The 23,028-nt window shown below is 37.8% G+C and overlaps 1 protein-coding gene across 1 annotated transcript in view; it reads right to left on the bottom strand.

The window, feature by feature from the left end:
• Positions 1 to 23,028, bottom strand: part of STK3 (serine/threonine kinase 3) — a 124,819-nt gene that overhangs the window by 87,918 nt on the left and 13,873 nt on the right. Inside the window, exons 5-6 of the mRNA XM_027900435.1 lie at positions 9,396 to 9,560; positions 8,815 to 8,982 (exon numbers count right to left, since the gene is read on the bottom strand). Of these exons, the coding sequence (XP_027756236.1) occupies positions 8,815 to 8,982; positions 9,396 to 9,560 (333 nt within the window). The remainder of the gene's footprint in view (positions 1 to 8,814; positions 8,983 to 9,395; positions 9,561 to 23,028) is intronic.

Below are 23,028 nucleotides of genomic sequence, written 5' to 3'. Positions count from 1 at the left end.
CTTGAGATCTTCAAGTTGCAAAATCGTTTTGCTTTGCAAGCTGAGCAAATGAGCGAATCTATAGTAATTTAAAACTTCTGAATAAACTTTTTGGTGGGAGTTTATTTGCTTGTTTGTTTGTAACATTTGTCCGGGGAGGAAGCAGCCAGCTCGGCCGCAGAGGATGCTGTCAACCTGTGCCACGCCAGGTCTGGCCAGTACATTCCAGGCTTTACCTGCATTAACAGTTCTATCAAGGAATCTTTAACAATGCTTACAGATATAAGGCTTGATGCAACGCTCCCTCCAGTCATCAAGAATATTTCCATTAATTTCATGGTTTCATTCAACCTCTGCTTACTGTTCTTTGAAAAACAGTATTTCCTGGCCAAAGATTTCCCTACTGAAGTGTCTCGTAAATAAATGGGTAGTATCAACAGTACGGTCCTTTCTTTAAATTAGCGCTTCTACAAATCTGAATCATTCAGAGAAGATGCACAGCATTACATGAAACTAACCAAGATCAAACTTCTTTTACAGTTATTTTAGTTAAAGTTTCAAGTTAACTCACTTGTGTGTAATTATGAAATTACTGTACTGATCCTCCACTTACTTTGAAAGTGATTAATCAAAGTCAGAGAAAACCAACCATCAACTGAAGCACGTTTCAAATTTCCTATTCAGGGGTAAGTCTAAAAAGATGAACTAATTTAATTTTAATTAAATCCTCATTTAGGAGCATGAAATAAATGCTTTCCATTTAATTCAAATTAAGTTCCAGTTCCAGTACAAATTTCAAATATTCTCTGCTTCTGCTACTTTATTACACATGACAGATTAACATTTCCTTTTTGCACACATATGCAACCAGCAAACTTGACATCATTAAAAAATGTGAAGAATTTATACTTTTGGCAGTAATAAACATTTATTCTATTTCCAAAACTTCTAGTGATATGAAAAAAATTCTAGTGATGTGAAGAAGTAAAGATGTATTCACTAAACCACTGTGAAACACTTATGTCAGATTTTGTACCTACAAATACTTGTAACTGCACCTTATATTGCAACAATATTCTACTGTGTGAACTTTCACAACACCCCTTTACTGAAGGGAAAAAAAAGACAGGGAGATGGAAGAAAAGAGTACTTATAGGAAGGTAACAATTATACAAATTAGACTGTGGACTTTTTCAAAAGCATTAATGTGGACAAGAATAGGTCGTCACCCTATTTAATCATCAAACTCATCTCAAATACTCTAATGTTTTCACAGGGCATGTATCAATGCTAATGTTATACCATTCAGGAGTCCTGTAAACCAGGGAGATCCCTCAATCTTTTCCACGGGAAGCCATGTGGCAAAACCTCTTCAAAAAGCTCCTTGGGGTATTAGAGAGACAATTTTTATCATCAGTAAATTTCACCACAGAACAAATGGTATTTTTCCTATCTTGCTTTCAAAACAGTATTACAAGCACCCTCTTTTCACATGAAATGGGTTGATGTTAAGAATTCTATCCCTTGGCATAACGAGCTGTCAGGTCTTGGAAACTGGACGCTGCCAAGGTTGAACATCATTCTCTCGGAGGCTCAAGACATGTAACTTAATCTGATAAAGTCAAGCAATGAACTATCAATTGCAATTTAAGAAAATAAGTAAAATATCACAGGCTACACTTCATATTTTTTGCAACCAGATACCTCTAAACTTCTCTGCAGCGTCTGAGGACAATTCACAACTCACATACTATTTCTTTTACACGATTTGTCTTTCTTGGTTAAGTCATGCTTGGTATATAGGAATTTTCTTTAAAATTCTACACTAGGTATGCTGAAAAATTGGAATAAATTATATTTCTGTGTCACAAGAAACTAAATTATATCCTGGGGGCGCTTGCCTGGGTTTTTGTCTCCTCTACAATAAATCCATAGATGGGCTGATCACAAACAAATAAATAAATCATATCCTTTTGAAATTCACTGTCTCCATTAATCCTGCAGGAATTAAATACTAAAAAAGAAGTTACATTCAGAAGTACTATGTCTGTATCTATACTCAGCATTTTCACAAACAATAGGAGCTAAAGGAAGAAAGCATTTGAAATCAGCAAATATACGTAAGTGAACACCAAGTACATTTTAACCCAAATCATAAATCATAACTTTCAGTTTGGAGAACCGCATATATCTTGAAATGAAAAAGAATAATTTACAGAGCAGGATCTCTGCACTTCTGTGAGTTCCTTATCCAGGAGTCACAAGTGCAACTTTGACAAATCATGATTTTTCTGCAGGACCACTGTTTGTCCTTTATTTACTTTTCAATTCACTGCTAAAAATAACTCAACTGCAACAAAAAATAATGTTAAACTAACACAGTTACCAAGTACCTAAAAACTGTCCCATCACCTACTAAAAATGACATTACTACAATAGTTAATAGTTGCCTTAAATGTATTCCAGAAAATTTAGAAATGTATTTCCTCAAGTTAACATACAACAACCCCCACAAAACATGCTTTTACATACCAATTAAGGAATGATGACAAAAAAAAAGAAGCAACCAAGTCCAATTCTCACCACAATTACAGCAAGCACTGTCATTTTAACTAACAGAAAGAGCAATTCCCCTGGTGATCTGTAGATCTGCTGTCTCGATATTAAGGTTCTAACAAATTCTATGAAAATATTTCATTTAGGTATCACATCAGGTAATTGCTCACAAGAAATGGAAGATGCACAGACATGCAAGTTTAAATGTACACAATTACTTATTTTAATTTGCCCAACATTTATCACCTGTCCATTCCAGAAGCCTTGTTGAAAGGAGTCAAATCATGAACAGGGTTTTGGGAACTGGTGTGCACCTCAGCAATAACACCAGAGGCAGTTGAGGTAAAGAGGAGGTCTGTTTAAACACTATAAACATTGATCATTTGTTTAAAAGAAATAAATAAATATGTTTCTTTTGACAAGTGAAAAAAATCTTGAATAAAAAAGCATTTGGTACCCTTTTTTTTTTTTTTTTACGTACTGCTGATAGTATTGTCTCATCTGGTTTGGTGTTTCATTCATACAAAAAAATGTCATATGATTATTCACATTTGATCAAAGTAGGTGGACAGGTTACTTACTGATTTGAAGTAGTAGCATATTTAAATGAAAATTCAACGTTTTCCTTTTTTAAGAACCCTTAAGAACCCTTAAATAAACTAAGTCACACTTCCTTAGAGTTGATACTGGCTTTTTCTTTTTTTTTTCACTTTTTTTTCCTCAATCTATATAGAGAATATACTTTATTTTCTGAGAGACAAATACTGTCTGGAATTAATTGTGCTCATTTTTTTTTCCTTGAATAAAGTTATAACACCTATTTAAAATTTTGGCGATAAACAGTACCACAGAGGCAAATATATTATGAAGCAACACCTGCCTTCAGCTGCATGCAAACTGAGGGCTGTATCCTGTCTAATTTTATTGATATGCCCAACTAGAAAAAGTCCAAAAGGACAGGAAGAGCAGCTACAAAAATGTCAGTCTGATCCTCAAAACAAGCATTTTTAAGAGCCATCTTCAGAGAAGCTCCGCAGTCTGCAGACACCAATCTATCAGAAAAAAGAAGAGGATTCCCTTTCCCTTCCCTCAGACTCTGCATTCAAATGTTAAAACAGCCCAGAGCAGCAAAACCAGCATGGCAGCACTGCACCTACAGCTATAACTTATGTATACAGGAGTTTCCCTAAGTAATTATTAAGTTTTAATCATAATAAATTTACAAATGGCCAGTTGAGACTCTGGTTTTGCAATTACCTTCAGTCAATTTGGATGATGGCCAAAAACAGATGACCCAATTCTCCTACCAATTTCAGCCAAACATTTTGGTCCCCATCTAGTTCAAGTACCACATTAACAACATTAGTGAAAGCTACTTCTTATTACTTGGTTAGTTTTCAGATGGATTCATTTTCTGATCCAGCACATCATGTGGCCACCTAAATGCTCGTTTCAGCAGAAAAAGGTGTTGAAAATGTATGAAAAGGTAAGAATACCAGCCCTTTGCAGCCATCACCTGCATTTAGGTCTGTTTCAAGCAAATGGAAAAATTCCATTTAAAGGCCTAGAGGGGTCCAAAGGTTTTCCAACAGCTCTTTGAAAAACCTGCAGCCAAAACACATGCTTCTCCAAGCTGTCTCAACCATATCACATCAGTGTCTTAGGCCCCCACTGCAAATACACATTACATGCCCCTGGTATCATTCTAGCTCACTGTCATTCTTCCACAAGATTTAGAAGAGCAGTAAAATAATGAGCAGTAGTGTACAATTAAATATCCATATTTTAAAGTCTTTAAATATTAGCTCACTCTATCTTGATACAGCAGGTAAGATCTCAAGTTATAAATTAACAAACTATCTCATAGAAAGTTCTTAAAAGGTAAAGGACTTTTAATTCAAAGTCTTTTCTAAAGATAAGCAAAGGCACTAAAATAAGAAAACCATATACTTTTACAAACCTACTTAAATTTAAAAGCAGTAATGCTGAGATAAGATAGGTGAACTCTCAGAGAAAATAATAAAGTGATAACACCACCTGTTGAAGAGAAGAAATGAAGGAGTGACTATATAGAAAGACAACTGACATTACCAGAAATGCTTTTTCTTTTTTTCCTCTCCTCAACTTCTGGCACAAAAGGCATACTGGAAACCATTTTCTCAACGGCTGAAAAACTGGTCCCAATCTGACTGATATGCTCCAACTGACACCTCCTTTTTTCTTACAGCTTTACAGAGCAATAATTCTCACTTCAATCTCCAGTTTTAATGCAATATGTTGAGAATTAAAAAGTGGGAAATGGTAGATTGCTACAAGATACATCAGGAGTAAAAGGTTATTACAAACAGATTAGTCCAGGGTGGAAATGACACGGGCTAAGCAGGAGGCATGGATAATCTGGGTAAGTGCCATGGAAAAATAAGTATCATGACTGGACTTAAGGCAAATGGAAGCAGTTCAAATTGGCTTTCTCCAATTCACTTAAGAACATGTGATGCCCACATGTCCATTTCCAACAAAGTTCACCATAAAATAACAAAAACCAATACTGTGAGGTGTTGAAAAACACATCTACCACCAGCTTCTTCCATACCACAGAAACATGAATTATTGCAGATGCTTGATAAGCATGAAAGAAAAGAGGGGGGGGGGGCTTTTTTTTCTTCTCCTTTTTAAGTGAGCTACCAGCATTTATTTGAAGCACACCAAGCTGTCACTAACTGTTGACCTTGCAAAGAGCAAATTTTATAAAACACACTTTGCAGTACTATAGTAGGTCTATAGGTCTCAAAAGCAGTAACTCGCCTCAACCCATTTTTCCTGTCCACCTAGAGACTCCTACAATTTCTCCAGCTCAGTTCTAGCAGTTTTCTACCAGGTTAACTTTTCAGAACATTAATTCCTTTGTCCAACTCCAAGTGAGTGCTTGCTTAACAGAAAGCTCAGGAACTACTGGCTAAGGACAGGCTGTCTCTAACACCAGCAGCCCACACTTGATCCTCAGCCTTGCAGGAATAACTGATCATGTCACTGCATGAATATAAGGAAAAATTTTGGTAATGGTGGTCCAGAGAAAGGACCTCAAAAAACAGCCATTCTTAAGATTAGCTTTATAGCAAAGCGTTATTAAGCTACTTGTTAAAAAAGCCAAATATCATCAGAAGATGGATCAAATAGAAACTCTGCAGCTTAAATAACCTTCCACCAGGAACAATCTTACATGACAATTTGAGATCATGGCTTGATTAGCAAAGACTGAGAATATTTCAAAAGAATGTTACCAATTTTCAGCAAAAAAGAAACACCACAACTACTACAGCAAAACAGTGCCAGTCTCTATGATTTCACTACAGACTAAAATAAAAAAAAGTAATTTAGAAATTAAAAAGGACAGATAGCACATGATGAGAAGTGAGTGAACTAAGAGTTAATGGTTTGAATCAAATTTTGACACCATTAAGACAAATACTTTATCACTACAGGGCAGCATACATGCTGCAGTCAATGGGGAACATGGGAGCTGTTAAAACATCACTGCAGCTTCAGAGTAGAGATTGAGCCTCGCTCTAGAACCACGCTGAAGTCCCCTTTAATTAGCTTCACTATAAATTCCTAAGTGCTCATCCCAGCAGAGCAATCAAAGGCAGATGCAAACACTGACAGACACATTAACCCTGGTTGCTGCACAGCCTACTGCAATCAACATGCTTTTAGCCCTGTTAGATGGGTTAAATTAGCTAAGTTTGAGTGAGTTTTTGACTTATCAGCAAATTCCTTGCTATTTCTAGTGGCTGTATCACCATGTTTTAGGGTAACCTTAAGGATGTCTGTATTTTTCCCTCCTTTAAAACTACTTGAAAACACTCTTTCTTTGGAAAAAAAACACCAAATGTAGAAAACAGAGAAGTTTCACTTTTCATCATTAGCAAAAGCAGAAACAGACTCATAGAATGTGAGGCATTTCATAATTCTTCAGTGAATAAAGCATTAGAACTACTAAGCTGGCAAGTGGTCTTGACCTTTGAGTCTCAAACCAAGTGTGACAACTACAGGTCCTGCTGAACTCTGATTTGCAGCAGAAACACGTGAAATAGCATTGATGATACTTAGACACTCAAATATACTACTACAGGGATCTGCTTTTTCTTCCCCCCACCCCCAAAATTCCATTTTGCACCCCCCACTTCTTCTATCCCAGCTGAAACGAGTACAGTTCTTTGGAGTAGTTAGAGTGTGGTTAAGCAGAGGAAGCTACGCTTGTTTGTGTGGAATCTGCTATTTCCTCTCTGCCAAAACACTTGTTTAAAGAAGTCATGTAATATTTCTATTAAGCTGTAAACGCAGTTGACAAGGAAATGGCCTACTGGCAATGCGTTACCTTTGTGGTAGTGCCAACCAGCCTAGAGCAAAATAGTGCACACGGTAATTTCACTGTGCATTCCCAAGCAACAAAATTGTGCCTTACATAAATACCACAGAACTCAAGCAACTTCTAGAAAAAGCAATGAAAATTTGCCCGAGCTTTCATGCTTGCCTGTATCAATTCTGTGTCATAACTAAAACAAAGTAGGAAAGCATCTACATATGCCCAAAAGTCCTGTGAAGTCGTATCATATGACACCAGGAAACCTATTGCAACTTAAATCTGTGTATTTCTTGTTAACCACTGTAACAACTCACTAATAAAAATTAAGAAAAACTGTAGGTATCAAATATACAAAAGAGCACTAACTGCATATGAGCCCTTAAAAACCGTAACGTAATTTATTAACAAGAATGCATGTTCTATGTAATCCAGAATTGTCGTGTTAAATTGCTTTGGCCTTTGATAGCACTCACTTGATTGCAAGAATTGAACAGATCCACAAGCATTCAAACTCAATGACCTTTGATTTATAAGCAGCTATTGTCATGCACATAAAAATCCTCACTGATTATGCAGTCCTCACCTTTCAACAGCCAGTGCAACTATATAGTGATGTTACTGAGATGTCATTAAGACATTTTCATTACAAGTATAACCAGAAATCACAGCCACCTGATGACAAATTCAATTTTTCAATCATTCTTCAAAATATTATTTAGCTGTCATTTAATCTTAAATTCCCACCAAAGAGATACTTATTTTCTTCACAGATTTCATCCGAGTATTTTCAGTTTGAATTGTAATTTAAAAACAGTTAATTACACAGAAAAAAGTATGGTGCAGGAAACCTACTAAAATTTGCTTACAAAACTATGTTATATTTCTAAATTGCAAAACACTCACTAATTTTAACAGAGATGCACATTGCCATGAAATTTCAGGAATCATCTCTGCTCCAAAGAGCACAAACAACCAAAAACCAAGAACACCACAAACCAAAATCAATAACCCAACAGCACTAAACACACTTCAACTCATATAAGCAACACCCTACCGTAATCACTCATGAACAGGACCTCTTCTTTCGATAGTAGTGGTTTCCTTATATTAAGATCCTGATATATGAGGCACCAGTAAAAGAAAACTGAATAAAATAATCTAGTATGCATGCCATTTTTGTAGCCAATTACAAAGAATTTTTTGAAAAAAGATACATGTGAGGTCATATAAAGTGCCTTATTAATACAAAATGGGCTTTGGATATAAAAAATTTATGAATGGAGTGTTTATTGATGCTCAGTGCAATCATCATAGCTATTCTATAGCTCATTAAAAAAATAATAAAAGCATGACTAACAGTGGCAAGTTATTCCTAGATAAACATTGTTCCCCATGACCTTCACCAAGTGAAGTGAATAATTCTATTTACATTTTATTTTAAAAAATAAACTAATGAACTAATAAACTAATTTAGTAAGAGACTTAAGAGTCATTAATAAATAAAAGCTGTCAGATGTTACTAATATTAGCACCGTTCACATAGGACAATTCTGAATCCTTCTTTAGGTCACCTTAATTTCAAAACTGCCTTTCAAAGGAGTATGGACTCTTGGTGATGGAACTCTCCAAGTGCAGGTACAGTATGCATATTTTGCCTTCAAGCCAATGAAATGCTTATTGCTTTAACTCCCTCTCAAGTGGAGATAAAGGCACTCTGAAACCTTACAGAAAAGCGTTAAAACACAAGCGAGTAAACAGGAAGCAACACAGAAAGTAAAAATTGTCAGTCTTAAAATGTCCATTCATAAACATACAGTTTTATGCTTCCACTACTAGGCTTTTTTAAGCATTTTGTGAGTCTGCAGGGTTTTTTTAAAATACAACAAACAAAAAACACCAGCACACACACTTACCCTCATTGGGTGAATATCAGCATATGGAGGCTTTCCTTCAGCCATTTCTATTGAAGTGATACCAAGGGACCAGATGTCTGCCACACAGTTATAGCCAATCTCTTGTATTACTTCAGGAGCCATCCAAAACGGAGTTCCTATAACAGTATTACGTTTTGCCATTGTATCCTGTAATTATATTATTTAAACAATTAAAACAGAGATGCTTATTTTCAGATTATTTTGATATCAATTCTACATTTAAAAGTTAAATTAGCCACCCAAAGGTCAAACGGTAGTGACTTTCCAATTAAGACCAAACAGATCCAGCCCATCACCCTACAGAGGCCAAATAGGTGGAATAATCATAAACCTCAAAATAAAATTTAAAGTGAGATCATCAGGCAGTTGATGTAACTTTGTAACACTGGGTTACAAAAACAACTATAGCCCTGCAATACACTAAATGTTCAAAGGAATGTTAGTTCTGCCACTACCACTAGTCACTTCTCAGACACAAAATTCAAGGCAGAAGACAAAGGTAGAAGAACATGGTTAGGAGCACTAAAGCATTTTTAAAATATCTTTGTACAGGTACTTACTGTTAACTGGCCAGCCACACCAAAATCAGCTAATTTTGCATGTCCCTCGGTGTTTAGAAGGATGTTTCCAGCTTTTATATCTCTATGTATTTTTCTCATAAAGTGCAAGTATTCAAGTCCTTTAAGAGTAGATTTCAGAATAGTTGCAATTTCATCTTCTGTTAGCTGCAAGAAAACATAAAACTATTTTCAGGTATATACACAAGGTCTATATATTTGAACTATTTAAAACATTATCACTTCATAATGATTATGATAATACAATGCTTAGCTTTCTTTTTTTTTTTAGCAGACCAGAAAAACTTCACTTATAAAACACAAAACAAAATCATTAAAAATCAATCATTAAACACCTACTATAAAAAAAGATGTGTAGACTTGACAGTCCAAAATGCTTCTCTTAACTTTAATATGTTGCAGAATCATATGCCACCACAAATGATAGAATAAGCTGCAAGTCCAGTGGGAACAAGCTGACAGACATTACCAAAGAAAACACAACATAGTGAAACAAATTTGAGATATATTTTCATTTGTTGGCTTTATAAACAACACACCACTACTGAGTAAGTCATCAGTTAGCAGTTTTTTATCCTCATCGCTTTAGATCATCACAATAGGGACACATAAGCTCCTGAACAAGTGTTATCAAAGAAACTGTAAGAGCCTCTTTTTCAGGTAGCAGACCCCCTGAGAACACTTCTCCGATTTTCATCAACATTTATTCTAGATTAAAAGCAAAACACACAAACATAATTAATTCCATGTGATGCAATTTCCCAAGGAAATACAAAGAATCTATTCATATAACTGAAATGTCATTTAATTACAGTACATTGATGCTTTAATACCAGAACCAAACAAATTAACTTGACACATTCTTAGAAATGCAAGAAACTGCAAAACTGAAGATGAATACTCTAATTTGGCTGCAATGCTGGATTGCATTTTTCCCCTCTTTCTCTACTTTTCCAATCCTACACAGAAATTAAATTAAGCAATAACAATTCCTTTCAGTTTCAGTTTTAAAAGCATTGGTACACATTCACACCTCCCTCCAAAAAACAACCACCACCAGAAGCCCATAAGAAAAAAAAAACCCACTCATGATCACTCCAAACCAACAGAATGACTCAACAGAAAGAAAAAAATATTAGTCAGCAAAATTATCTGCACTTGAGCTGCTCACAAGTTTTAATTATTTAACAAACAGAATCGCTTCCCTACTCCAGGTTCTATCCAGTGTCATAAAACTGGGTGTGGAGCCCAAGGGCACAGTTACACATACATTTATTTAAACAGCAGTGCCAAGCTCCAGTTCCTCCTTTCACTGCAACCATCAGCAGTAATTCCCACTGCATGTCAGTCCTTCCACTGAACAACTGTAGCAGTCCCCAGTTAAAAACAAACCCATCTGCCAAATTATTTTTCCAACAAATCAGTTCCCATATTAAATTCATGGCACTTAGTGCCATGGCCTAGTAACCACGGTGGTGTTGGATGAAGGGTTGGACTTGATGATCTCGGAGGCCTTTTCCAACCCAGCTGATTCTATGACAAGGACGAAGCAGAGTAGGAGCTGCTCAAACTGGTATTGCTTTCCAAATAAGCACATATGTTGTTATACCCAAAGAGTATCAGTGACTTTTATAAACCTTGCCCTATGCAAGCAGAGGATGCAATTGATGGTGGCATTAGCTCCAAGCCAAGCAGTTACCGCCTCTGCTGCACATTGTGCATTCCTTGCCTGCCATTTATCTCTGAGATCTTTCAGTGTTTCTATTCAGCAGCACACTGCTGAAAGCCTTTATTTGTGCTACTTTATGCTGACTGCTATGCTGTTTCAAAGGACTGCATGTCAGGAGAACTGTTATACACAGCTCAAATAAGATGGTTTTCCTGGCACTGTGCCATGGGCATAAGACCATACACCTGTTCTTGAGTCAAGGAAGAAGGGACTTTAAATCAACCATAAGATAAACTGAAGCATGGTCAAAAGGATATTTGCAGAAGGAGACAATTCTCATTACATGAGCTAATAACTCCATGATGAATCACTAAAACTGTGATCATCTGCAGACTCATACTACAGGCAATTTGTACTTTTGCTATTAACAAACACCGGTTCAAGAATGGTTTAAGACATGCCGAGTGTATCACTTTCTGCCAGAGCTTTGCCAAATACACCCAAGTTAGGAAACAATAAAATGTCCTGAATCTTCAAATACTTCCATGCAGTTAATCCTGAACATGCAACAAAAAACGATCCCGAGCACTGACAAAAGTGTAGCAAGACAGGCATACAACTTACTGCCCATTTTCATCTTGAAAAAAGTATTACGAGAAATTGTGCCTAAAGGACACTGCCAAGATTTCTCTGCAATGTGTTGTATTCCAAAGGAGGTAAATCGCTAGCTTCAGTTCTTGAAAAATTAGTGGTTAAACCACATGGAGATCTCTGGATCATCCCTAGATGGAAAAGTGCTTCTGCAGCTACATGGCAAAATCTAGCTCTCAGAAGGAGAGGTTAACAGAACACGGAACCAAGAGGCTGACAAAGAATCCACAGAGTGAGAATCCAGCAAACCAGAAGACAGTTCTAGAGTACTGCAACCTGATGCACCATCTGGGGAGCATTAGCAAAGGAACACCCTAGCATGACTAAGTGTTACAAAAGAAAGTAGTATTTAAACATCAAGATACCCAGGCTTTTGATACTGTCCCTCACAGCATCCTCCTCCAAGATAAGCAGGTACACAGCAAGCTGGAGGTTGAGGGGCAGTGCTCAAAGGGTTGTAGTGAATGGGGCTACATCTGACTGGCAACCTGTCACCAGTGAGGTATCTCACCTTAAATTAAACAAGAATGTGTCCAGAGGAGGGTAACAAAGCTGGTGAAAGAGCTGGAGGCAACGGCCTGTGAGAAGGGACTGAGGACTTAGGGTTTGTCTGGTTTGGAGAACCAGAGGGATGACCTCACCGCTCTCTAGAGCCTCCTGAGGAAGAGACATTGGAGAGGGAGGTGCTAAGCTCTTCTCCCTGGTATGCAGGGACAGGATATGTGGGAATGGTTCAAAACTGCACCAGGGGAGGCTTAGACTGGACATTAGGAAGCATTTATTTTCTGAGAGGATGGTCAAACAATGGAACAGGCTTCCTGGAGGAGGTGGATACCCCAAGCTTTTCAGAGTGTAAGAAGCATTTGGACCACGCCCTTAACAACATGTGTTTGGTCAGCCCTGAACTGGTCAGGAAGTGGGACAAGATGATCATTTTAGGACTCTTGTAACTAAAATACTGTGTTCTATTCTATTCTACTTTTTCCCCGTGATGAGCATAGAAATTAACACCATTTGGATTTTACAATGCATTCCATCACTCTAAGCTTGCATTAGGAGGACATACCCCTGAAGACAGATTACCTAAATGCATCAATGGCTTATGTCTTCACATTTACAAGACGGGGGAAAAATGGTCTTTTGGGAAATAGATAAAAATATTTTTTCCTTTTTTTTAAATACAACAAAACATAACATATAATTTTTCTTTACATCATATAGAGACTGGTTGATACATAAACTAATGCAAACCTGATGGAATTTGGGAGAATAAAAGGAGGCAGACATTTTTTGAGCCTACCAATTGTTGGAAGCAACTAGGAACCAAAGTACAAAAACAGATCCAGAGCTCCTCCAACTATTCATTTATTCAAAAAATCTCTTAAAATCCACATCAAAATACTTCCTAACTATGCCTCCTCCCTTCTCTACCCTAAATCAGAGCCTCTCTTCGTAAGAATGGTTAAAACTCGCTACATACGTAGTGGAGTGTCTGTGTGCCTTCAAGTGACTTTCAACTTACAACCAACCAAGTACAGAATCAGCCCATAACATGCTTCGTCACACCACACAACTTGCCATCTCCTCAACACCCAGTACTCACTAGTTCTAGCAGTAGTCTGACACTGACATACAAGTAATGCCACTGATAAACACAAGAGAGAACAAACAGAAGAAACACAACTATTTATTACTTTAATAGTAGAAATATGTTCCAGTCAGTGTTGCTATCCTGATCTGGATGTATGTTGCTTATAGCATACTGTTCCTGATCAAACTGTGTGGGCAACATGTTTCCTGTAAAAGAGTTGGTTTATTTTATTCCGAGCTTGTAAATATACAGCATCATTCTTCCATCAGCACAGCATGCTCTATACCTTGCACCTTAATATAATTTCACAGTCATAATCTTTCTGCTTTGTTTCTGATTTCTATTTGTGTTAAGATCCTCACTTAAAATCTTGTGGAACATTTATCTGCTTGTTATAATTGTGGGCTGTACTAATTCTGTATGCTCTGTCCCTTTGATGGGTTGGTGCTACCCTCTTAAATATGAGTCAGCTATGGAGCAACATCTAATCCTTCATCATCAAAACCAAATGCAAGTTATGTATTAAAAGGAATGTGAACGATAAAGGTGAACAACTCTACAGCCCACATAAAAACATTAGGCATTTTAAAATCAAAATCTGGAGCAAAACAGATGGCAGCAAATTCAGGTGTTCCACATCTACTAAGAGACCAGTTAATCCACATATTTATGTCTAACTGGTTTCGGATGCCACGCACAAGGGAGACTTAAGGGTGCATTTATACAATCTATCACACAGCACCTAATCCACGCAGCTGTTGGGACAACTCATCTACAGGTTCTCTGCTCACAGTCATTCTCCTTCCTGAGGGCCCCTCTGAAGGGGTCTGGGTCAGCTGAATTGCTTTCACTGCCTAAGTCCATTCCCAGCTGCTCTTTTTACACTAATACATGCACATTAAGCCTGATGCTTCCAGGAAGTATCGGCTTACTGCATCTAAACAGTCTGAGTAGGTTGAGCACACTGGGTAGGTCCACTCTCATGGCACATAAAGGAGGAATTCTTCCACCAGAAGCTGTGAAGCTTGAACATCACCCATCTTATCATAATCACACAGCTCTCCTTCACTAAAAAAGAAGCTGGACTAACTAAAAACCTGAGATGCAGGAAGGTGAACAAATAAGCAGGGGAAAAGAGATGACAGTTACAATTATACTATTCCCACTTGTAATATTTGACATATAACTTAAGAATTAGGGCAGAAAGCTTCAAGGAGAAAGAGCTGTTAGAGTTGCAGCTCTAACCAGAAGTCAGTGCTAGATTATAGTTCCCACTGCCTGCTACAAACTTCAATAAGACTACACTCTCCTGAAATCACTTCCCTTTCAGAGCAACTACATTTCATCTCTGTTTTATAATGAGATCTGCATGCTCTATGTGAAGACAGTGCTCTTCAAACAAAATCACAGCCTGTCTTTGAGTGAGATACCAAACCATACCATCTAAATTACTTATGGTAACAAGATTTGGTTTAAGACTTTCAGATAATCTCTACTTACTCCTATATTATAGCATGGAGACACCTCAATATTACTGCAATGGGTGGAACAAGAACTCACTATCATAGGAAAATTACCAGTTTTACTCGAGTATAACAACTTAGGCATAGGATCATATGAAGGGATGCAGCAAGTTCTTTTTACTGAACCCAAGTCAAGCTGCATGTAAAATCTTACAGAAAATATGCTGTAATAGACATAATAACAAATATTCACTGCACAGGTGATGATCAGTGTTGGTATTTTTTCAGATTTTATTTTTGATTATGTAATCTCAGTATTTTTTCTTGAATATAATATGCAACAGATCCCATCTTCTCATTAAATTAGCATTTTTGTGCTAGATAATTAAAGACAGTGCTAATACATCAGTCTTCTATCTGAAATTTGAAAATTACTAGAGCCTAGAAGCAAAGTAAAATTATCTAAAACATATCTACTGGGTCATATGGAAAACTATTTCAGGAAATATTAAGCACCTCTCATGGTCAATGCTTAACATTAGCTGACATACACAGACATAAGGGGATCAAGAACTGATCAGAATATGAAAGACTCTTCAACCCTTATTCTTCACTACCAAGTTCCAGCTTGCTCTAAGACATCTATGAAGTACTGAACCAGATGTAGAGCAGAACGTCAGAAGTAATGTAGAGAATTAGAGAGCCTCTTCAGCACTGTACTAAGCGCAGCTAACATGAGAAACAGATTTTAACTACGATTCACTAGCACAACAACATGCATTTGTCATGTCTACACACAGTTGCGATCAGCACCAATTTAGACGGTTTGGTTGTTCAAAGCCCTTTTCAGTGAATAAGGTCTAGAACTTCACTGAAGTCCTTACCACAGGTTCACTAAAACAATGCAACCTTTCCAACATGAAGCACTAACCTGTTGTCACTGTTTAAAAGCAACTTTATCATTATATAAAACACATTTGCAAACCGATCACTTGGCTCACAAACTACACACCTGTTCATACCATCCCCCCTGGTCCTGACAGCATCACCAAGAGAAAGCTTGGACAACCTGTGTAAGCAAACAAGGATCAGCATGGTAGTCTTGATCCTGCCAGACCAGGGTAAGCCTCAAGTAGAAGCATCTGCAGATCACCAGCTTCCAGCAGACCTGCTAATAGCCAAAAAGCAATAGTGTTTTTATTAACACAGGATCCTCAGAGGAATGAGGACTACCAGGAAGAAACAGGATCTACCTGACAGAGGAGGTCAAGAGTATATTTGCTAACCTAGTGGGAAGAGCTTTAAAACAAGGTTCACCAGGGAACAGAAAGCAAAGCCTTCAGGCAAGTGGAGGAACAGAGAATGAGGAAGCACATATCACATGGGATTCCAAGGTTTTCTCACTCCTTTTAAGAGGAAGTAAGGCAGAAGGTACAACTGAAACCCTATGTACAAAAGTATACAGTCTGTGATGCAAACAGGAAGAACTGCCAGCCTGTGCACAACTGCGATGTCACTGGAATTAGAGACACAGAGGGAGGGTTCACACAACTAGGATGCTGTGAGAGATGGATACAGGCTCCTCACAAGCAACAAGTGGGAAGGATGGACAGGTTTGAGCACTGCAAACATGCAGCTCTTCTATGGACTTTAACCTTGTTGAAAGTTTGTATATTAAAATCAGAAGAATAGGCCAAATGGTGATGTGGATGCCATCCAGATGTTGGATGCCACCATAACATTTGCTGCAAATCACCCAAAGAGATGAAGTAGGTGAAGTCATCCTCAGTAGTGGGAGAGACCTCTGATCACAGGCCATTGTGTCAACCACCTCAACACCTGCTGGGAGAGCAACATGACAGGCTACTACAAAAAAAATAAAAATAAAAAAATAAAACCACAAACAACAATAACAAAAAAAAACCTGCAGAGGTAGCCTCGGCAAGCAACTATGAGATGGTGGAGGTTAAGTTATGGAGGGAAGTGATAAAAGAAAATATCAGAACCAGATCTCTAGATAGCAAACCTCAGCTTATTAAAGGAACTAGTAAGTGGGATGTCAGGGTAACCTGCCCTAAAGAGCAATGGGACCTTGCAGAGCTAGTTCAGCATAAAGGGCAACCTCCTCCAAGTATGAAAGAAGCCCTTCCTGACATGCAAGATAACAAGTAAACACAGCAGGAGGCCATCTTGAATGAACTAAGAACTCCTGACTGAGCTGAAGTGCAAAAAGGAAAGCATACGAAAAGTAGGAACAGATTACTAACGACAAATAAAGAAGCACTGCCTGGACACTAAGGAGCAGAATTAAGAAGGCCCAGGCTAGGGCGAACTTGCAACTGGGCTGTAAAACAAATAACACAAAGACCTGGTATTGGTCTATATGCAGGGGGGGAAAAAAAGAAAAAATAAATTTAAAAAAAAATGTCCTGCTGCTAAATGGAGTGGTCAATCTTTTGACAAAATATGCAGAAATCTCTTAAACATCTTAGCATCAGTTTTTAGTAGGGTTTCTCTGGCTCTCAGTTGTCTCTGCTTACTAGCAAAGTGCAGCAAGTTAGGAATTATTCCATTAAATTGGACAAACAAAGGTGTCAAGAAGTTGGCTAATGCCAACTCAAGGCTACTTCTTATCAGTCTTACTAAGTTACAGCAATCAGGCTGTCCCTTATGATACCCTCATCTTCAAAAAGGGCAGGAAGAATGACCTGAGGAATTACAGGCTGGTCAGCTCATTCTTAGTCCCCGGAATATTACAGGGCGAATCCTCACAGAAGTTAATTTTTAGACCCACAAAGGGTAAAAAAGGTTGGAAACTGCCAGCACACGTTGACCAGAAGGAAATTGTGCCAAATTAACCTGGTCACTTTCCTATGAAGAGAGCTGTGGATGGCATTTAGTTTGGCTTTACAAAGACTGTTGGCAGTCTCCAATAATACTTGTTTTTAGCTAAATCTGAGGAATCCTGAAGACGTAGAAGAAAAACTGCCTGGGGGGTGCAGCACTGGGGGCTAGAACATGTGATGTACCAAGCTGACGGAGCATGGTTTGTCTTGTTTGAAGAAGAGCAGATATTTCAATGCAATTTCAAACAATTTAAAGGACAGATAAAGCAAAAATATCCTCATAGAAGATACAGGAAGAAAGAAGTTCACAGGGCTGGAGAGAAAGACTGCTCTATCTCCCCCTTTTCAGACTGTTAAAACTGAGCTGAACAAGATGCTGCACACTAACTGGACTTCAAAGTTACCCTTCCCTGGAACAGTAGATTCAAATAGATGACTTCCAAAGGTCCCTTCCAAAGTAAAATTATCACTTGTTCCAAACCCCTGGCACACTGTTCACCTCTTTCCTCAGCACCTCTAAAATAAACATCCAATTTCAAATGAGTAACCTTTCTTTTACGTGCAGTTTTTCTACATTTCCTCCACTTCCTCACCACAATAACATACAGTAATAAATCCATCCCAACTTTAAACACAGATTTTTTTACTGTAAAATAAAACATATATGAAAGACTGTAATGAGACTTGGCTTAATTCCTTGAATTGAAACACATTTTATTGCCTAGATTATACCTTTATATGCAGAGAGGTTGACTCGAATGGGAAATACATTAAAAAAATCAGCTGATAGTTCTGGCTTTCCAAGGCAAACAGTGATGAGGTTCTTTGAGGGGAAAGAGCAGTGGGGGAAGGCAATAAGGTTTCACTTCAACCCTTTATTATAACAGGAATAAAACTTTGTGTGTTTTGCCACGCGAGCTGTATACAGGATACTAACAGATGACTGACCTGATTAAACATTCATTTATACAACTACCTCTTACTGGAAGACTTTATTATAAATTTCCTTATAGTCTGTGTTTACATGGTCATTTTATTGTTTCAGCAACTTAAAACTGGCAATACCAAGACTTATTTACAAGAGGAGAAAAAAAAGCTGCTGCTCAGATTAAGTAATTCTAAATATATTTTATTTGAAAAATCTTTAGCAGCTCAGATTGAAAAAAGAGTAACTGACTTTGAACCACAGATGCAACTTCTGCCGTTCTCCTAAGAAGTTCCATGAATTTGTCTTCTGAAACTTGGGGAAGGGTGGGGAGGGAAAGGAGAGCTGTTGATCTGTACAGACTGTCTTGCTGCATATTCAGAAAAGAAAGTGAAAATTTTAACTCCCCCTCAACATATTATAGCTTCTCTCAGCTTTCAGCAGTGACCCAACTGCTACTGAGAGATCAGTAGCAAATGTAAAATTCCAACTCAGAATATTCTGTGATTCTGAGATTGTGAAACCCAGCAAATACATCCATTAGAACTGAAGAACTATTTTGTAAGCTTTCTTCCAAGAAACACACTTTAAAAGCAGAAAGTCAGTGAATTATATGATGCTGAGTTTTTTATTATTACATGTGTATCAACAGTTTTAAGACTGCCCACAAAACGAATTCCAACATTTTATGTACCTATCTTGGATAACATAGGTAGGAAACTACCAAAATCATCAGGGAAGCCAATTCTCCTTACAACTGACCTGTAGATGTTCACAGCACTAGTTAACAACAGTATTTATTTAAATGAAAAGATGAAGGTTAAGTAAAGTCTAGGGAAAGATAATTCTGTCTTCAGAGCAACTGCTATAGTATTTTGCAAATAAACACCAGACTTGAAAGCATGTATTATTTTACTACCATATTATTCCTCACTGACTGAGCATGGTCTGCTAACAGAGTCCTGTAGAAAAAGGGGGAAGAGCAGACAATTAGTATTTCCCACTGCACATGTACCAGAGGATGCTGCACAGTCAATCTTCATTCTGAAACTTTCCAACTTATGAATACTCTTTTGGTCAGCTGTACACGCATGTAATATACACACAGTTATTTTGGAAACAGATGAATAACAGTGTAGCTTGAACTTCCTCTTCTTTCACGAAAATCAGCCAATGCATAACATGCATTTTTATTTCTGGCACACAGACAAATACTTTTTTTGCTGAGATGAAAATTTTCTCCTATGAGCTAATTTCCAAGCAGATGAATATAATTTTACTGCAAAGCTAAAAGAAAGGTCTACCATTCTAAGATTCAAACACTACAACCCATTTTTTAAGGAACTTACAATGTTACTCTAAAGAACTAAGGAAAAATAATTCCCCAAAATTAAGATAGTTCCATTCAGTATTTATGTAACAGTCAACCATTCAGAGCCATAGTAAGGATTTTATTAGACAAGCACTGAAGAATATCTGTGTTGCACTGCTGAAGCTAAACTACTTTGCTTTTTAAGGTTAGACATAGAATAAGTAAGCCACAACATTTGTGATCAACTTCTTTCCTCCTTTTTCACAGCCTGGTTGCACAGAAAAGTACTTAAAGAGTGTTGGCCTAAAGATCAGCATCTGAACAGTAACGAAGCTGACTGGCCCATTGACTCGATTCACATCCTGGAAGGCTGACTGACAGAACACGGTCAGCAGCATATCCAGGATGGACTTGCCCATGGTCACCAAGATCAATTAAGCAAGGTAGCCAGTACAGAAGAAATGTCAGTCTTTGTGTATAGACTGTCTGGTTACTAATTAATAGATGTGAGGTCAACTGAGGAAGTTATACTGCAATAGATGCTACTTAAAAAAAATGTAGGAGTTATCAGACTTTAGATAACTGATTTACAGCTGTTAACCACATGTACTTCAGTGCAGTAAAGGTCTACAAACTGAAACTATTTTAACTGTGAAATTACTGAGAAACGTGACTGCCTACAACTGCAAAACAGCATCCACATAAGCAAAATGCCTTTAGCCCAGAGAGATAACAAAAGATTTGCCTTGGATCCTCATGGTAGCATACAGAGAAAGCAAAACCAGGAGGACATTCAAACACAGCATCTAGAGACTCAGATACACCATTCATTTGATTTACTGGAATTTAAACACAGGAAAAAAGTAATCACCTAAGAAAATATGGCAGAAGACAATCATTAAAAACATATGGAGTAATGTATCTGTAACTGTCAAATAAATTGGCATATAAAGGAAGTGATTTTAGATATAAATGCAGAACCCCTGGGCCTAACAGCATACTACCTATACAACAGTACACTGTTATACTTGTCACTTGTCACAGTACTGACCCAAATAAGATGATTTTCTCAAACCTACTGCATAGCCACCACATGGTATGCTACTGTCAACTTTTGAATTTGGTCCCCAAAAGAGTCAAGATTAGAATGATTCAGTTGATCACCATCAGTAGATGATCAAGTGCACCCTAAGATCATTAGAGAGGGCATGGTTGGTGGTGTGTAAATACTCCCCCACATGCCAGCATGACTTAAAGTGTTGCTTCACATTGTAATTACCTCATTCTATTGCAAGCTGCCACTGGAAAAGTCAGTCTCATACCTTCTTTTCCTTCCCTTTCCCCACTGCTCATTCCCAATGTCTCTCTTACATCAGATCAAGACACTGTGCTGGCATTTTAGGTACTGAGTTAGCTCATGTGAGGGGGTGGGGAAGATAGACTAGAGAGGAAAAAGTTCCCCTGGTCACATCATCAAATGTATCCAAGATCACCCTCCAGCCACACACAGGCACTGCATCTGAGGCATGGAAAAGGCAGGAACACATCAGTCATAGATAACATCAGTCATAGATAACATCAGTCATAGATAACAGCAGAACTGCCCGTTCTGGCAGTAGCCCACAGTTTGACTGAACAAGATACACATACTTCCCAAACCAGTCTCTGAGAAAAGCAGACAAAACTAGATCTAAGTTTTGTTGCCTTGGACTGATGAACACCACACCTCAGATGAGCTAACAGGCATCATAAACTTGCTAAAGCGCTGCTGATCTGCCTGGCACACAGGCAGAATTCCAGGGGTCCATTTAACTTCAGAAAAGTGGCTTGGGCCTCTTGGACAAGACCCTTCTCCTGCCAAGCTGAAAACTTTGTGTGAATAGGCTCCCAATAGTCACTAAAAATTTCCCCAGCTTTGAATTCTGCTTCCCTTGGCTTTTGTTCCATTAGAGCAAAGCCCAGAATTCACTTTCTAGACAAACAACTTCTGAGAAAGTATGGGAATCACAGCTACAGAAAAAGAAAGTGAGTAAATTCTTAGAGACAAGCAACAAGGGCAAATATGTGTGTTTGTATTAATGTCTCCTCCCCAAATATGAGGAGATATCCACCTTTTCCTATGACTTAATTTGATATGATCATAAAACCATTTAGGTTGGAAGAGACCTTTAAGATCAAGATCATCAAGTTCAAATGATAGTGACCTTGTTTCTTTTCCTTACATATGAAGCAGCAGGAAATAAACCTTTCCTTGGCCCAGCCACAGTCATCATCTGACATCTTAAGTTACAGAAGACATAACCGCATGTGTCTGACCATATTCAGTAAACATTCTGACAAAATAAGAATCAATTGTCTCCTTGCTTGCAAGTGAAGACACTTTTTTTCTTATGAAACCACTTCTTGTTTCCATTTTAAAAATACATAAATATCTAACATGCAAGGTCCTCAACAGAATGCTCAAGTACTCTAAGCCTCATTTCAATAACACAGTCACAAGCTTCCCATCACACAGCAATCTTGGGAACAAGACAATTATATTCTCTTGTTCCACAAAGAGCAAGAGAATATAAACAAGTCCAAAGCCGCTGCCTAAATCTTCCAAAACTTGCAAGACGTAGGCACTGCAAGTGAGAAATGGGGAAGTTTGCTTTTCTTTTTTTTTGGTTATATGCACCAGAACACCCCATATCCTAAGCCAGAACAAAAATTCTGTCTAACCTTCTAGCCTGTCTGAATGTAAGCACATGTCAAACTGTGACAGTTGCCTGCTTCACCTTCCCGGAGATCCAAAGCACATGGATTTCCTGTCCCGGCCATTAAATACTTGCACGCAGTCACAGTTTTTTTTTCCTTGTCTTATTTATCTGCCTTTTGAAAACCAACTCCTAGCCTCTATGTGAACTTCTATAACTATACAGTGGACCTCATCATCATGTGAAAAGAAAGAATTTTTGCTTTGCATCTCCTATCACAAGGGATCTCTTGGTTTGTAATAACAGTAAGATACCTGTATCTTACTTTCTTTGAGCTACTCACGATTTTCAAAGTGTTTCACCACATTTCTCCCTCCAGGTACCTCTTCTCAGCACAAAAGTATCCAAATTCATTTGGAATCTCCTTCTAGAGAAGTATTCTTTACTTGTCAGCTTCCTCTA

The sequence above is a fragment of the Empidonax traillii genome, unplaced genomic scaffold, assembly GCF_003031625.1.
Source record: "Empidonax traillii isolate 1590-97213 ecotype Southwest subspecies unplaced genomic scaffold, ASM303162v1 scaffold729:size315501, whole genome shotgun sequence".
Lineage (NCBI taxonomy): Eukaryota > Metazoa > Chordata > Aves > Passeriformes > Tyrannidae > Empidonax > Empidonax traillii.
This window is presented reverse-complemented; position numbering and strand designations above follow the sequence as displayed.